Here is a 17,281-nt window from a genome sequence, read left to right as displayed (position 1 = left end):
AATTTCCCGAGTTGATAAAGAATCCCTATTTTACTTTATACCCCAAAAATGATATGACATGACAAACTATATTAGTAAACAAGATCAATGTTTCAAACACAATAATTCAGCTAAATGCGAACAAAGCCAATAAACAAAATCCATAATCCCACATATCCAATTCAAAAGTGCAACATAAAAACCCCTGATTGCAATGATGCCACTCGTAATCTTCTGCAACACATTTAAACATTTAAACAACAATCGATGGCAGGGAATAATTGAAAACATGTTTGCTCTTCTGGTTTTCGTTTTCGTGTTTCTGCGGAAGTGCACAACCATACAAACACGCTTCAGGTGTATTTGATGGGCACTCCGCTGGTTTATTACAATTAACACTTCATGTCGTTCATTTAGTTTTTGTTTTGTTTTGTTTTGTTTTGTTTTTGGAGTTTCTTAATGTAGGCGTATAAATTAAAGTAAGGTTCCACTTAAGTTATATGTACATGTTACACATACATCACAAGGAATATATAAAAATTACTTATTGTGCGATACTTTGGTTTTCCCCTCTCAGCCGTTGGGAATTGGAGTTTGTTTTGCTTACAAAACGAGGTATTGAAACTAATGTATTCTTGAAGTACAAAAGCTATATCGATGCGGGCAGGAGGCTCCTCGAACTAAGTAATCAGTGGCCAAAGTGGGGATTGTAGGGCGCCTGCTTCTCGTAGCCAGCGGGCATGACACTTGGTCCCGGATTGGCCATGGCCACGTCGTAAGTCGGCGGATCCATGTTGGCCGCTCCCTGGCCGGGATACGGGGGATAGGCCACGCCGTGCGTCTGCATGCTGTGTTGTATTCGAAAGATATCAATTAATGTTTGCCCTTAATTGGAGCTTTGCATTCCACTTACCCGGCCATCGGCATCGGCATTTGCTGCTGGTTCTGCGGGGGCATCGGCATGGGCATCTGCACGGTTACGCTGCTGTGGGGAAAAAACGGGAGCGTTAGTAAAGCTTCTGCTTACACAATCCCAATCCCAATCAGTACTTACCCGTTGGTCTGGCCGAGATATGGAGCGGGTGCTGCGTAGGCATTGCCCACCGGATAACCCGGCGGAGGCAGCTGGGTGACCGGATAACCGCCGGGAGCTGTGTGGGTGGCGGAAGTCACCACCACGGGCGCTGCAACGAGAAAAATCAGATTGGCAAATCAGTAAAGGAAGCGAGTCAAGCCAATAACTGTGAGTCACTGCCGCCCACTTGAGGCCAAACGCGATAAGCTCCCGCAATTTTGATTAAACTGGGCAATACATCACAAGAAAAATCCCCTTTCAGTACTTTTTACATTTGTCATAAAACTTATAATAAAAAACTATTTCGTTTTTACTTTTTAGATTTGTTATAAAATGTATTACCTAAATAATCAAAATAACTAAATTTTATAATTATAATTTATTTAGCATTACAAGTGTTAAATTAGTCAAACTAATATTCACTAAAAATAAAAGTAGTGTGGTTGTATACTTATTTTATTTGTTATTTTCCCATTTGCAATAATCTTTGTGGTGAACGCTTCGTTATTAATAAATTTTAATCTAATCTTGACAAAAAGCTATATTTATAGCAACAGCTAATAACAAATTTTGGTCATACTTTTATGAGATTTTCGATAATGATAGAACTCTTCAGTGTTTAGGGAATTATATATGTGGCATATCAAAAGGTATCAACACAAGTTTTTCACAAAGGGTGTTTATCAGTGGGCTATCAATAAAAAAAGGTCAAAAATCTATATTTTTAAAATGAATTTTCCAAGAACACTTTTTTAACACATTTTTAAACACAATCTTTGTTCGAATAACTTAATCAAAGGTAAAAGTTAATACCACCGCCTTCGCTGATGGTGTAGCCAACATTTCGCGCCGCCTTCTGCCTGCGCCTTATGCAAACCACAATAGAAGTAATGATAAAAATGGAAAAAGCTATAGATAGCCCGATCCAGAATCCCTCCATTTTCGGTGATTGAATGGATTTAACTTGGAAACACAAACGCCTTTCAGACGAACACGAAGCAGACTGCAGAGCTCACATCAGACGGACCCACTCAATCGGGCCATGTCTAATCAACCACCGATTATATGGCCAATACGATAAGCGATTCCATGACATGGCCAAAAAACACACATGTTTTTCCATACTCCTCATTCTGGATTGTTTGTCACTTGTTTTCTATACAGTTACATAAATCAAAACAATCTATTTTTAACTCTACAAAATTTACCCATGGATCTAAACTTCTTCACTATGCAAAAGAAACATAGACACATTAAAAACGATATCACGAGAAACACCGAGAATGCTATGATCGGAATAACATATTGCTGCATGGCGGATATTATTTTATTCGATTTTAGGAGGTGCTACACCAGTGAGTTCGCGATTTCGACTGATTACGATATTTTGGCTCTTTGTAAATGGACAGCTATTGGAAGCCCATTGGCAGCGTTATCGCCCGAAAAGGGGGTTACCCACAAAAAATAAAACAAAATCACACACCTGCACCTTTGGTAAGTGCCGCTCGTCGCGTTCGACCACGGGTCAAAAATACCGCCACGGACGTCATGAAGAATACGGAGAAGGTGAAAAAGAGTATCCAGTAGATGCCCGAATCATCCATGATTTCTGATACTAACTGAATAAGCGTCGGACAAAGACTAAACAACTGCGAAGAGCTAAGGCCTCCGGGTCGGCAATCGAAAAATGTGCCAGTAATGGCCAAAGAAAAGGGCAATCGCACTCATAAAGATAGCACTTATCAGTGATAACAACACTTTCAAACATTATCACACAACTTACTTAAACCGCCGAGAGCACGACGACGCCTCCAATATAGTGCAACCAATCCGATCAATCCTAAGATGAACATTTTGCAGGAAAGGCGGAAAATGTACATAAGGACTATATAGTTTCTCTGGAATCCTAGTGGATTGTCTTCCAAGATTTCGTTATTCATTTCGCAGATATCTTTACTTAGTTTACGTAGTGAAAATCCTCTGAGTCTCGGGAAAGAACTAGTGCATATTTCACTACCAAGAGTAGTAGAACTATTAGAACTCCCGCTTCGTAAGCCACAAATGACCAGTTTATGTGGAGTCGCTCGGAAATATTCTCAATAACATCAAAAATGGTGGCGTTCATGATGAAAGCCAGGGACCTTACTAAATGTATTCCCTAACCATTTTCTGGATGACCTATCTATTCCGAGTTTACGTCACCACATTAAATAATATGTGGCCATTATCCCCAAATATCCATTTGTTGATTGGCATTTACGCAAAAGAGTGCACTTTTGTCACACATTAGCAACTGATCATAAAACCTGTGAAATCACAGTCAGTTTTATCGGCGTATATTGCACAAATATAATAAAAAATCCCCCTGACATTACCCACACCATAACAAGTATTAAATCTGAAATCACCAAGATAGCAGTCACCTATTTCACAATAATGGATTTATATGCTGTTAAAGTTTTACAACTCAAGATGTAGGATAGCAAGTCAAGGTCGTTGGAAATCTGTGTTTCTTTTGAATTATTCTAAAATTAACCATATAATTCCTGTAATGACTCTACCTCTTTGGGTTTATAAGAATTATGATTTAGATTAACTTAACACTTGTTAACTGAAATCACGTCGCATATTTCTTTAAGACAATGACTTGAACATTTTACCAATAAATTAAGTTGGCTTTGTAGATAGGAAGCAGAAAAATATGGGAATACCCATAATCGAGAATTATCTCTTTACAATATCAAGTGATAAAAATCAGACACAGTATTTCCGAATGACGTTATTAAAAACTGGATTAACCTTTTCGAGCTTAAGTTTTCTTGAAAAGTTTAAAGATTAAAACAAAATGAAATAATGGAAAAAAGGAACCATATCACAAGGCTTCCCGGATAATAAATTCGAAAATATTTTAAGAAGGATTGTTTTAAATAACATTAAACAAAAGATGTCTAATTTTTTTAGACTATTATATTTCAATACTATTAATAATTTACTTCTATTATGACTTTCTTTCTGGTTCTCCTTACACCTTAATCAACGGAAAATACGATCTCTTTTGTGAGGTAATAATATAAGTTAAAGATAGTATAACTAGTAGTCTTTTTATAACAAATCTAATCAACAAAAAAAAGAACTGAATTACCTGTAAAATTTTTGCAGCCTGCTTTTAGGCTTTAGAAAATAAATACATCTAAGTGAAAGAATAAAGCTGACTGAATATGGCTCATTATACTATAGAATACTTAACACGAGTATAATCAGTAGAAAGCTAGAATTATTTATTCTTTCTTAATATAAAAACAAATCAGTTATCTTTTAAAATTCAGCTTAAAACACTCTACCAGAAAATGTTTCTTCCCCTAAAAAGTTGAGTAGAAAAATCGGTGATTACTTATAAAAATCGGTTTTTACAACGCCAAACATTCGAACGACGTAATACAGTCCTGATAAAAGACCAGTTAAAGAAATCCCATAAGTATAAAAATTTCAAGTGGATATTTAATTTACGGTTTAAACCACTGTCAGTGATCCGAGTCGTTAAATTTGATAAGAACCTTGTATTAATAATATTTACTAACCATTTATATGTTTAGCGGTGATGCAAAACGATTGACAAACACAAAGGGCTCCAACGCAAAACAAAAGAATGAAAAAAACAAACACTATAATGTGACTGAGGTCGAATTCATCAGAACTTGTATTTGGCACATTCAAGTAAAGAAAATTCATGATTCCACTTTAAAAACAAGAAGCCAACTAAGGGCTTACAGAAAAGTCTCCCATTGTTTTTGGGGTTTCAGATAAAAACTGTGATACCGCACATCTAAAAGATAAGGGCACTATTTATCTTAAGTAATTCATAACTATCTTACAGCGCTTGCAATACTATCTTTAGATGCACTTGCAGAAAATAAAAAGAAAGGTGGAGGAAAGTTTGATTAAACGGTAATACTTTCCCGGACTTTCGTTATATATTTTAATGTTATCGCTCAAAAATGGTATTGTGCAGATCTATTAAGCACGTGTACCCTAAAGGAATCAAAAAACTGAACTTAAACTTCATAAAAGTGTCCAAGAATAATAAAATTGTCGCTCATCTCAAACCTTGGTTTGATGGAATATGGAGAAAGCGCATGACATTTAATGTTAAAAGATTGACTTTAAACAAAAAAATAAGGAAAGTTAAAAACAAATTGAAATATTAGTTTTTATCCTTTTTTATCAGTATTTTTCGTAAAGCCGTTATTCATTTAAATATGGGACTTAAATTTTTAGTTTTTAAAGATCGAACTTAAGTTGGGTAACACACGTCACCCTAATACAGTTGCAAGATCGAGATTTAAAACCGGGCTTAGAATCTCTGACGTCATCGAAAGCTTGATTAAAAAAATTTCCTTCATGCATGAACACTACTTAGAAGATGCAAATACCCAAGAATGATCAATGGGATTAGCCCAGAATGGTATGACTAATTAAAAGATAATGAAACTTGTTGGATAATATCGCCAATAAAATCTGATATTCACTATTATAATTTTCTTTTGTGCCTGGATGGTTTTTCCGTTTTAAAACAGCACAAAGTATAGCACTAACAGAAATGAAACAAGTATTGTTTAATTACAATAAAGTAACATCGCTTAAAAAGTTACGAAAATAATTAATACAAGCCCCGTGAATGAACACCTTGTTTACAAAATATTTTGTATCTTTTTTTAAAAACAAAAAATTAAATAATAATAATCAAATCATTTGTAGACTTTATGAAGACTAGGGTTTATAGATTACATAAAAAAGTCGTGCAAAGTTTTTTATGAAATCATTAACCAATGAGGTAAATACAATATTTTTTTTGTTATTAAATAACCATTGTTAAAAGAACTGCACATAAGGTTTTCATACAAAAATAAAATATTCACACCTTTTTTACAGCATTTGCAACGTTTGAACCAGATTAAGAATACAATAAGCAATAAGAACATTTTACCAAGAGCACTTGACAATGCTTTGTTTTGATTATCGTTCTGAACTTTCGTAAATAATTCATTTGACATTTTAAGAGTCTATTGAACACGTTTGACCGGAACGAACCAAAAAACTAAACTGAACGATCTTAAAACTAGAGTGCCTAGTTTATAATTTCTTCTCTCTTGTTGAGGGAAAATCAAAGCTTTAGGTTGAGTATGATTAGGATTTCTGACTCATTACATGCTCTTACTGGAAAACAAATGCAAATTAAAAAACTTGCAGTTTATCATAGGATAGGTTAAAAGCTTAAGCCCACTAAATCACATATACAACGTCGTTATTTTCAAAATCTACTCTTTTTGAAACCTATCAACGAAGGTTGATGAGATTTTAAAATGGAAGATAAAATCTAATTATTACGAACTTTTTTTCACATATGCATGTACGTAAATAAGTTTCGGCTGGTAAATCCAATAAACTCCTTTAGTTTCCTAAAGCTTTTAATCTATGGAAACTTAAATGGTTGGTTTAATGTTTTGGTTTGAGTTTCTGTTTATTTATATCTTATAATATAGTAGCAATATTATAGTAGTTGAACACTAATATAGCAAATTTCTTACAAAACGAATAACAAAATATAATAACAATACACAACATTACAAAGTGAATTTTACACAAACTTGGGAAAAGGGTAACGACGAAACACATAGCTTTAATAGCTACCAACTCGAAGACACTGGACAGCCACATTTCGGAGGACAGGAATAATTTCTCCAGTGGACTAAATACTAACTTGCTTCGATCACGGCCTTGTCCGCCACCCGTTGTTTCCTTTTGCGAATCACCCAGCGGACAATGACCACAGAAATTCCACAGAGGACCACAGCGAACAGGGAACACAGGACGATCGTGGAGGTGTGCAGATCCTTCTCGCCCGGAACGTGCGGCATCTTTTCGAGAGCAGATCTACTACTATTTTAGAACAGTTTACTAACTAATAAATTCGATTGGTAGGCAGTCTTGAGGATTTCTTTGCGATGGGTATCGAAACTACGCCACGGTAATGCGAAATTGCGATGCGTTGCCTGTGTTCATTGCGCAGACGTCGAACGATAATTGTGAACTGGATGAGCTTCCTCGCCGGGTTTTGTAAGAGTCCAGACGGTCTTCGGATCTTCAGAAGGCAAAACAAAGCGGTGGATTGAGAGGCCCGATAAGATTACCAAGCATTGGTGACGGTCTGCACGTTTAATATAGTTGAATATTGTCCTGATATTGGTGCCAAAAGCTAGCATAGAATCGGGGGGAATCATAAAAATTCTCAAGTGGACATTTGTATTTACAGCTTGAAACCTGCGTCAATTGTCCGCATCAATCAATGGAGAAATTTTGTTTCGATTTCGAACTTTATTACTGGTGATCCTCAAGCCGCCGCGATTACCCTCTAAAACTCCACAAATCTTCGGACGCTACTGACGTCAGTGGCAATCAAATAATTTAATTGCCCTTATCGACCCAAGCGCAGATGGCAAACAATAAAGGCAAGCGGAAAAAACACCGGTCAATATACCGACGATCCAAGACTTTTCTGCAGAAACAGAGGAAATAAATGTCTGGTTCAAGCACTGAAATAATATTGTCATTGTTGACAATTTGCAGATGGTTGTCTGACTTCATAAAAGCGCAATTAATTGAAGATATCTTGGAGTGGCTGGCATCGACTTAAAAGAACGGTTTTTAAATTCAAGTAAAGGTTTGATTTTAGTTTTCCACTTTTTATATGTGGTAAGGAGCAAAGTATGGATTTAAAATTTGTTGTCCAACGTTTTTCTTAATTTGCATAATAGTTGTAAATGTTTTTAATTTACAAAAAAGCCAGTTTTTCTTTTGAAATATCTCACGACCCTATTTTAATTTTTGGATTTTAAGGGGCACAACTAGTCTGACATTTCAAAATAATCTTTTTTTTTTCTTTCATATTTCGGTTTAAAAATAACATATTAAAATTTTAAATCGATTTCTTAAATAGTTTTTGTGCCCCTTAAATAAAGCAGCAGAATTACAGGGCACTGGAATTTGTCTTTTAACTATACGCTTCAGAGAAATTACTGTCATTTTTAAATTTATAGTACATACATAAAACCTATTACCCCATTAGTATATTAAATAAGTCACATTAAGCTAAACGACAGTAATCAGACGGCAAACAAAAAAAAAGGTTTTTCTGTGAACTATTTGTGGTCATCTAATCAGCACCCTATCGCCTAATTTGAACACCACTTACTATAATTTAATATCATAGCACTGAAAGGAATAAGAACAACTCAGACTTGACGTCAAACGTTTGCCAATACAGATTGTCAAAAATGGTAACAAGGCTACACGAGTCCGATTTGATTTAATGGAAAACATTAATGATTTGTAATTTAAGGTGATAATCACAGGTACTTGATGAAAATGGCGTCTTGGGATTTAAGCACTTGTGATTCGATTTTGATAGTCAAAGTGTCTCAAGCGATTCCCAGAATCGGAGATTAGACCACCGATCTTTCCGCGATTGTTATTTAATGACTACACCTCACCAGCAGTGATCACAGTCGAAGTTCCCATTCGAAGTCGACGAGCTCGACGAACTCGCAATAGAACTAATATCAAAATCACTATAAAGAACACCATCAGAATGGGAAACCAGATATCAAAATAAATGTAAATCATTTTCACTGAGTTACTTCAACGACACGTTCTGTTTTGAAGTCGAGCAAATACTGCAGAATGTTCTTCATGGATACAATTGTCAGTTGCCTATCTAGAAAAATAAATAATTTCGTTATCGAGCAAGCGCTACTGAAGATGAGTCATTTAAAGAACTTTTCAATGTATGGAAATAAATAGGGGAAAAATTATGATTAAAAACAGGGGGTAAATGGGAAAATTCTAGCCAAAAAGACAAAGCATATGGTAAGATAATAAATAAAAGAATTTTATACGATAACCATTTAAATAGAGGTAATTCAATAATTACGTTGGGTTCATGCTGATAAGGTAAATTAGGTTTGGTGTTGAACATAACGAATTGTTTACGAATTAGGGGAGAAACCAAAATATAAAAAAAAGAGAAAAAGTTACGAAAAAAGCTCGCTCTTTTTTTATAAAACTCTCGGGTTGGTTTATTGTGACTGTATATTATTATTTATCTCTTATTAGCACGGGTCAATAAAAAATTTTAGGGATTTGTCATTATCGCACCTCCACAAAGATAAACTCAAAGTTGGGATTCGGATTTAACTAACACGTTTTCTTTTGTGGGGAATGACTCATCTGGGAGTTATATACCTTCGCTTGATTTATGACTACATTTGAATATGTACTTACTGGATAAAACGGTACCCTGGCGTCTGCTTTTACAGCAATATCCACAGTAACTCATTATTATAAAAACGAGCACGAAAAACAGGAAAACTCCCCAGAAATCCATTGCGAAGTCCTCAAAATCCTCTACTTCAAAGTCGTCCACTGTTCGGGAATTACTTTAATAAATTAAACAATTCAAGCACAACATTTTAAAAAATACATACGTGTGAAAAACAATTACTGCTTCTGTTTCTTTATGAAAATGTTTGTCCTCGAAAATTCCACTTGTTGCAATCCTATGCAAAAACCACCGCACTGATAAACACCAAAATTTTAAACTATTTTTTCGAAACCGCGTGGGACTTAAAGGATTATAAAATAGCTGCCCCAACCGGAATGTCTTTATTAAAGTCTGGTCAGAATAAGGCTTAGTATCTTATCAACGCCTAATCTGCTAATAATAATTTTTATTTTGCACGACAGGTGGAGTGATGCAAAGTGCAATTATGAGGTTACGTTTTTGAGCACTGTTCGCGAAAGCTTTGTTTAGTGAGCTCACAAGCAGCTAAAAGTGTTGAAAAACTATCGGCTGAAATAAACTTATAAGCTAATACATTTATATTTAATTTTAATAGTCTTGATTGGTCATTTCTTAAATATCTCAAAGCTTTGCTTACCAAAAATGAGAAAATATTGCTTAGAAATAAACAAAAAGAACTGGTATTTTATATTATTAATGTATCTGTGTATTATAATTTTTGTGAAAAGATTTTAGTAATCGAGAATAAAAGTTTTATATTCTAATTATTGCTTTAAGCGTAACTCAATAAATAGCTTACATTACTGTTAATTTGTTTTAAAAAATAAACTAAAAACTAAAAAGTTGAAAAAAAATGTAAAGTTTTGTTTGGCAGTACAAAAACATTAATTATATTTATAATTGAATTTATAAAATAGAAACCCACGTTAAAAAGTTCTTGGCGGGCTATTATTTGCACTTCGTGAGCTATCGATAGTTAACACTGACGTTTAGTACTGCCTACCAGTACTACTCACATATACATACTGCTTTGCCATTTTTATCATGGCGATTTCTTTTTGACATTTGACTACAACTGGGCGCACGTGTTTTCGGGCAAGGTTCTGTGCTAAATTATAGTAAAATAAAAGTAAATATCAAATTGAGCTTCTTATTTTTGGCAGATTACTAATAAGTTTTATTCTGACCAGATGAATCCGGAGAAGCTGAAGAAGTTGCAGGCGCAGGTGCGCATTGGTGGTAAGGGAACCCCCCGCCGCAAGAAGAAGATTGTCCACTCCACGCCCGCCACCGACGACAAAAAGCTGCAGTCGTCGTTAAAGAAACTGTCGGTCAACACGATTCCCGGCATCGAGGAGGTGAACATCATCAAGAACGATGGCACCGTCATCCACTTCAACAACCCGAAGGCCCAGGCCTCGCTGCCGACGAACACGTTCGCCATCACTGGTCACGGTGAGAACAAGACGATCACCGAGATGGTGCCCGGCATCCTGACGCAACTGGGTCCCCAGGACATCAACCAGCTGAAGAAGCTGGCTACGGAGATTGCCAACAAGAGCGCCGCCGGCGGCGCAGCCGGTTCCTCCGGTGCCGATGCCGGTGATGATGATGTGCCCGATCTGGTCGAGAACTTTGAGGAGGTGGCCATTGCCGGCACAAAGGAGGAGAAGTCCGGTGAGGTGGCGGCCTCCGCTTAAGGAGTTCATCCCCATCCAACTGGATAAATCACACCTAAACACAACAAACACATACAAAACATACGGCCAGGGAGCAAACGGAAGGGGCAGACATACAGGAGACGCACCCCGGGAGCCGGAATCACACCAACCAAACACCACCTACCACTCCCCCTTCCGTACCCAAATCGGAAATTCCCCGGACCGCGGCGGTACGTCCCTGGATGGGCCATCCTTCGGGCTCCCTTTAGGCCACTTTTTTGGGGGTCATGCTACACACACTATACTAAAATACAAAAAATAAAGGCATCCGAGTGAGCGCTGAACAGAACACATAAGCATAATAACTATATTTAACGTACTAAGGGAACCCTTCAGTCTTAATCTAATTGTAATAGTTTGGAACCGTCAATGTATTTTCCAAAGCGATTAAAGCACGTTTCCTTAACCAAAAAACAAACTATAGTCGAAACAAAACACATTCTAATTTCTGCCGCCCCCCCAAGAACAAACACAGACGTATCCATAGATATATGCGCTCGTAATACACACTTTATACTATATATATACGGTTTTCGGAAGAATTGAAGCGAGGTGATTAGGGGAATAACGCAGACACTCCAGAGAAAGTCATTGCCAGGTCGCGAAGAAAGAGGAATATATTTTTAGCACTAGCTCTTAACGATTTTCCCGAATTTCCGACTTTTTGATGTGACCCCGTCCCCCGGCAAACAATCCCCAAACTCAAAACGTAAACAACCTTAAACCATAACCATTATTTGATTTCGTCTTGAGAACGATGAACCAAAATTGTTGAAAACATTTTTATAATTTTTAAACTATGTTTTATACCATCATACAAACATTACATTAAAAGAACTGTAAAAACATAAGAAATATCCATATTTCTCACATTTATTTCTGGCACTTATTTTAGTTTTATTTTTGCTTGCATAATCGACATGTGTGTGAGTGAGCTTGTGTGTGTGTGCTTAGCAACGCGTTTGTGTGGTGTTTTTAAGGGGTGGGGAGGGGCAAGAAAAGCACGCGGCAGTTAAAACTTGTTGACATTGAAAGAAAAAAGTTAAAAACCCAGATGGTTTAGCAAGCCTTCTTAAAAAGGAACTTTAACCCGTTCGAAGCTTCACAGAAATTTGGCTAAATCCAAAGGTGAAAAACCAAAACATGCGCTAAATGGTTCGGCTGGTATTCGTGTGTTTTCGGTTTCAAAATCTTACAATGAGTCACGTTTAAATTGGCTTAAAATTGCGATTAGGCCAGTTCAACCGGAATGTTTCTTGAAGCTTCTATATGTGCATAAACAAGCGGTTGTGGCTTTGTTATCAGTTTTTGACGACCTATAATAACTTATTAAGGTTGATGCACATGTTTGCGTTCCTATCAGTTGCGAGGTCATGTGGAGAACACAAATTCATTGCGGTTTGGAAACATATAAGCTCTATATTAATGTTTAATCGTATGTATGTACATACATACAAATGTACCCAATCGGTTTTTGATTTGCTTTAATTTTGTTCGCTTTTAAATTTGCCGGCTGGCCTGCCAACTTGATAATATACATGCATATGTACATACATTGTTAAAAAGTTGATACCTTTGTAAAATAGGGCTTTAAACTAGTTTTGGATAAATAATAAAAATTCTGTAAAACTGATAAAAAGTAAAATAGCATAGAGCATTCCACATTTATTCAATACTTAGATTTCCCTTTCTCTGTAATAGACACCACTGTAAAACCTGAAATTAATGGAGTTGCCAGATAGCAAAAATGAAATGCCGCCAAAACATCAAAACAATTGAAAATTTGTATAACTAATGGAATTTTCTATTTGAACAATTTTCTCCTAACTAAAGAGTACGCATTTCCTTTTTACAAATGCTGCAAACCACCTTGCAGGCAACTCGTCCAGAAACCGGAGTGTCAACACGATGGAAAACCGGTGTTCCTGCCTCGGGAATAGTCCTTTTTTGTGGATTTACCCGGATATTGTTGGGTTTCCGCTCGCTTTCCACGCAACAGCAGAGAAGGAAACTCAGGGGCACTGCTTCACCCTCTTCCAAAGTCTGCGGAAGATTCCGGTTACGAGTCTCTGGAAGAAGGAGGCTGGCAAATCCTCCGAGGATCAACAGAGCACCCATTACAATCAGCGGAAGAACTAGCATTTGTTGGCCCTGCAAAATAACAAAGGCAAGACATTACTATTATTATGAGCTGTAAGTGTGCCTACTCACCATATGATTAATCAGAGGAATTACTATAGGTCCCACCATGGCCACCACAGAACTGAAACTCATTCCAAGTCCCCTTACCACCGTGGGATAAAGTTCAGATGCCAGGAGCGGCAGGACCACGAATGACGAACTAATGCCCATCTTGCCAACGCAGTAGAGCAGCAACGTGATGTCCGGATAAAGAAAAGTGGCCACACAGGCCACTCCACCCACCAACATCGAGATGAACAGGATCCAACGCCTTCCAAAGTAACTCAATCCCGGCCAGAGCAGCAAATATGTCGGCAGCTCAACCGCCCCGGCCAAAAAGAAGTTCCAGATTTCGTCTCCTCCAAGAGCAGGAGCATAGTAACTCAATCCCACGTAGACACTCGTGTTGGCAAACCAAATCAGGGTAATAATCAAGGTCTTTCGGCGCATATTGGGTCCCCGAAACAGGTCCAGGATACCATAGTGGGTGCTCGATGAGGATACAGCTTCTGCAGCCCTTGAGCTGGCCAATTTTCGATGCAGACGCTCCACAAAATCTCGATTAACACGCACTCCATTCACTCTGGCCATCACTTTGAGGATTTTCAAAGCTCTCCTGGATTTTCCGACGGCCATTAACCATCGCGGCGATTCCGGCAGCACGAAAAAGCAGGAGAAGAGCATTAATAAAGGCATAGACACAGCCAAACTGAGTTCCCTCCAATCCCGGACGACGTAGATAACTCCGGCCAGCACCACCAAGCCCAAGGAATAGGCTATATTCGAAACGATGGTGCAGAAGACCCTCCTCTCCGGACCCACCAGCTCGATAGCCAGGACATAGGGACTGGCCAGGATCGCTGGCACCGTCAGGCCCACCACAAAGCGCAGTCCCAACCAGGTGTAATAGTTCCAGGCGAAGGCACTGGCTGCACAAGCGGTGATTTCCAGTAGCAAATAAGCGTAGAAGGAGGGTCGTCTGCCCCACAAGTCCACGAGGTATCCAAATACGTAGTTACCCAGCAGTCCACCCACACCGAAAACCACCAGGCCCAAAGTGACCAGGAAGCTGCGGTCGCAAACCAGGTTCCACTGCAACAGAAAAACGGAAATTAATAGTTTGTTTCCCGAGCTCGAGATTATTCATATCCCATTATAGAAGTATTTACTTTTGGATTTAACGTATGTATACATACCTCTTGGACCACCGTACTGGAATAAATGGTCTTGTCGTAGTGCCAGCCATGCTGACACGGCACCACTTGAGCAGTTTCCGGCTGCAACTTGAGCAGATCCTCGGCTTGCTGGCGAATTAAGTCCGGAGGCGGGCGATACTCCAGATAGCGGACTATATCGCTGTAATTCCTCGCGTACATCGAGCACTCGGCAAAAGCACCATTGCGATTTCGCGGAATGCTTAAGTTTTTAACTAGTTGCACGTAGTCCTGCGCCCAGGGCTCCAGTTCCGGAACTCGACAAAAGTGCTGCGGAGTGGCCGCTATAAACAACTGGCTGGAAATTATTTTATTGTTAATACTTTGATTTTCATCACTTAATCTTTCACATGTGGATTAGGCAACTGAATAATATATAAGGTATGCTCTTTTAATTATACTATAGTTTTTGTAATTTGTTGTAATTATTCATTTTTGCCACAGATGACTCAACAACATTTAAGAAACCAACTTGGTCGACCCACCTATATGCGTGGAAGGCGCAGGGCAAGGCGGCCGGCAGCAGCACCGAGCAGATGATGACCTTCTGGTAGAGCCCAAAGGAGCCCACCTCCCGCAGCACCTCGTCGAAATCCATGTCCGCCCGTTAGCCAGACGCTCGCACAACTGACGATCGCGCCGATCACCTTGTCCACATCCAATCCAGTCCAGGAACTGGCGGCGCTGCAGGGGCTGATTGGACATAATTACATTACGGCCACTCGTGCGCATTAATTAATTGGACACCGCGGCGCGGACAAGGTTCGAACTAGTTGAGCGCCCCAAATCCCAACCAAAATCCCCAAATCAAAGCGAGCTCTCGACTACGTAGGGTTAGTTAGTCGGTCTGTATTTCTTCGTGGCTAAGGTGGGAACATAAAATTAAGTTACATATCTCTAAAACTGGAATGGAAACTACGGATACGCATCATAGTTGGCTGTCTAATTGCGAGACAGACCAATGATGGTCAGTATGTACATGAAGATGTTAATGATGTCCAGGTAGAGGTTCAGTGCGGCGAAGATGTACTCCTCGGGACTGATCGAATACTTGTGATTGCCGCCCAGCATCAACTGGGTATCGTACACCAGGTAAACGGAGAAGAGCAGAGCTCCCAGGGAGGCATAGACCAGTCCGATCACCTTGCCCGGAATAAAGATTGCGATGATGCCGAAGATGATGAAGACCACCAAGCAAGCCACCAGAACTCCACCGCACATTGTAAAGTCGTACTTGGTCTGCAGGGCAAACAGGGTGAGTCCCAGTGCCACTGCTGCCGTGATTCCAACTGCCATCAGGACCTCATCGGCTTCGTATTGCCCGGCGACCATTCCCAGGAGGAAGGACTCTGCGACGGTGAAAAGAAACAGGAAGATGAAGTTCAGAGGCGTCTTGCGTCGAACACTTTCGCAGCAAGCCATGCAAATCATGGTAACAATAAGGACCGCCTGAAAAATATTCATGTTAGTGCGGAAATCAAAAGATAACTCTTAAAACCCAAAAATTAATCAGTCTTAATTTAAATGTTATTTCAAAAATATATTTGAATATTAGCAAAATGTAATTTGAAAACAGAATTTTCTGATATAACTTACCAATGCAATCCAGAAGAGAGCCGGATTTTTTTGCACCCATTCCTGTGAGGCTTTCGAGAAGGTAAACACACTAACAAAACCGAAAGTGATCAGCAATTGGCACTAAAAAAAGAACACATATCAGTGATTAGAAAGTAAGAGAGGAAGAGTAAGAAGCAATTAAACGTATAATCAATCGACTAAGTATGTATGTTGAATACTTTGCACACTTTTGATTGTTAATTATTTTTTGTTACATGTTTTAATAACATTTTCAAATGAACATCGGAGAAAGACAAAGATGAGAACCAATTTGTTCTAGAATGAAGCCACTTCACTTACCATCAATATAAGGTAGACCTTCCTGATGAACCCTTTCCGGATGCTCTGGTCATCGAACGCGAAGCTCTTGTCGGCCTCCGCATCTGTATATGCGCCAGTTTCATCGCCTGTTTGGTTGGAAGACAGATCAAGGAAAAAGGAAATTAAATACCATGACTAACCGTACTGAAAATGATTGTCGCTGCTCATGGCTAAATCGCTATGACTAAAATTATTGGGGCTCTCAATCGATGTCTGCCGGTAACGTGCGAGTATTTTAGCTTATTGGAACCGAATCGCCCTTTTCAGGTGTCTCCATATTGCCGACAACCGGAGATTAGCCGGGACTCGGCTCTTATCACAGACCCACATACACACTTCAGATAAGATTCATATACTGATGTGGGTGAGTAACTGATATTGCCACCACTCAATTTTAAACACGGTTGAGCACTCTCCCTTTAAATGGGTGAATCACAATGTTGCGGCACACAAATAATTCAAGCCTTTCCTGCTGTCTTATCAGATGAAAGTTCGCCGAGAGAGATAGATTTCTTAGTCTTTTGCAGAGAAAATCAATTGCAGTCAGCTATATTTTATAGCCATAACGATTATCTAATCTAAAACACTTTTTCCGCTGCCCATTTCGCCTGAGTTAGCCCAACTCGGACTGTGCTTACCTTGCTGGTAGTGATACATTTTATGGCTACGCCTTGCTGGAATTCACACGAACTACTGAACAGGTGGCCGGGTCAAGAGAATGCTATGGGGCCAACCCGAAAATTAAAACACCCCGCTACTTAGGTGTTTGCTGTGGTAGTGCAGATAACGAGGAATATTTAAGCAATGATAAAGCAAG

At 38.7% G+C, this 17,281-nt stretch overlaps 4 protein-coding genes across 12 annotated transcripts; 1 reads left to right on the top strand and 3 right to left on the bottom strand.

The window, feature by feature from the left end:
* Positions 1-278: 278 nt before the first annotated feature.
* On the bottom strand, positions 279-9,883 carry LOC108096838 (protein shisa-5). Of its 8 annotated transcripts, XM_017198749.1 has the most exons (5): positions 9,595-9,883; positions 9,392-9,532; positions 1,034-1,163; positions 893-964; positions 279-827 (listed from the first exon to the last, which is right to left on the bottom strand). In XM_017198749.1, exons 2-5 carry the CDS (start codon positions 9,492-9,494, stop codon positions 668-670), a joined length of 465 nt encoding a protein of 154 aa, XP_017054238.1. In that variant the 5' UTR covers positions 9,495-9,532; positions 9,595-9,883; the 3' UTR covers positions 279-667. The 8 variants fall into 8 exon arrangements, with proteins under 8 accessions (XP_017054238.1, XP_017054234.1, XP_017054231.1 ...); XM_017198745.1 differs by lacking the exons at positions 9,392-9,532; positions 9,595-9,883 and adding an exon at positions 8,602-8,816; XM_017198742.2 differs by lacking the exons at positions 9,392-9,532; positions 9,595-9,883 and adding an exon at positions 6,813-7,164.
* A 539-nt stretch (positions 9,884-10,422) lies between these two features.
* Positions 10,423-11,554, top strand: LOC108096676 (transcription factor BTF3 homolog 4). Its single transcript, XM_017198459.2, has 2 exons — positions 10,423-10,539; positions 10,601-11,554. Exon 2 carries the CDS (start codon positions 10,601-10,603, stop codon positions 11,108-11,110), a length of 510 nt encoding a protein of 169 aa, XP_017053948.1. The 5' UTR covers positions 10,423-10,539; the 3' UTR covers positions 11,111-11,554.
* Positions 11,555-11,691: 137 nt separating this feature from the next.
* On the bottom strand, positions 11,692-15,241 carry LOC108096672 (beta-alanine transporter). The gene is made up of 4 exons (XM_017198451.1): positions 15,012-15,241; positions 14,509-14,824; positions 13,343-14,404; positions 11,692-13,282 (listed from the first exon to the last, which is right to left on the bottom strand). The coding sequence occupies exons 1-4, from the start codon at positions 15,122-15,124 to the stop codon at positions 12,959-12,961; spliced, it is 1,815 nt and encodes a 604-aa protein (XP_017053940.1). The 5' UTR covers positions 15,125-15,241; the 3' UTR covers positions 11,692-12,958.
* Positions 15,242-15,355: 114 nt separating this feature from the next.
* LOC108096675 (protein lifeguard 1) lies at positions 15,356-17,233 on the bottom strand. 2 transcript variants are annotated; one of them, XM_017198457.2, is made up of 4 exons: positions 17,103-17,233; positions 16,444-16,550; positions 16,123-16,224; positions 15,356-15,975 (listed from the first exon to the last, which is right to left on the bottom strand). In XM_017198457.2, the coding sequence occupies exons 1-4, from the start codon at positions 17,119-17,121 to the stop codon at positions 15,469-15,471; spliced, it is 735 nt and encodes a 244-aa protein (XP_017053946.1). In that variant the 5' UTR covers positions 17,122-17,233; the 3' UTR covers positions 15,356-15,468. The 2 variants fall into 2 exon arrangements, with proteins under 2 accessions (XP_017053946.1, XP_017053947.1); XM_017198458.1 differs by lacking the exon at positions 17,103-17,233 and adding an exon at positions 16,605-16,757 and having other exon boundaries at positions 16,444-16,526.
* Between the last annotated feature and the right edge of the window lie 48 nt (positions 17,234-17,281).

Source organism: Drosophila ficusphila, unplaced genomic scaffold (assembly GCF_018152265.1).
Source record: "Drosophila ficusphila isolate 14025-0441.05 unplaced genomic scaffold, ASM1815226v1 contig_414, whole genome shotgun sequence".
NCBI lineage: Eukaryota > Metazoa > Arthropoda > Insecta > Diptera > Drosophilidae > Drosophila > Drosophila ficusphila.
The sequence above is the reverse complement of the archived record's forward strand: the minus strand, read 5'-3'. Positions and strand labels throughout refer to the sequence as shown.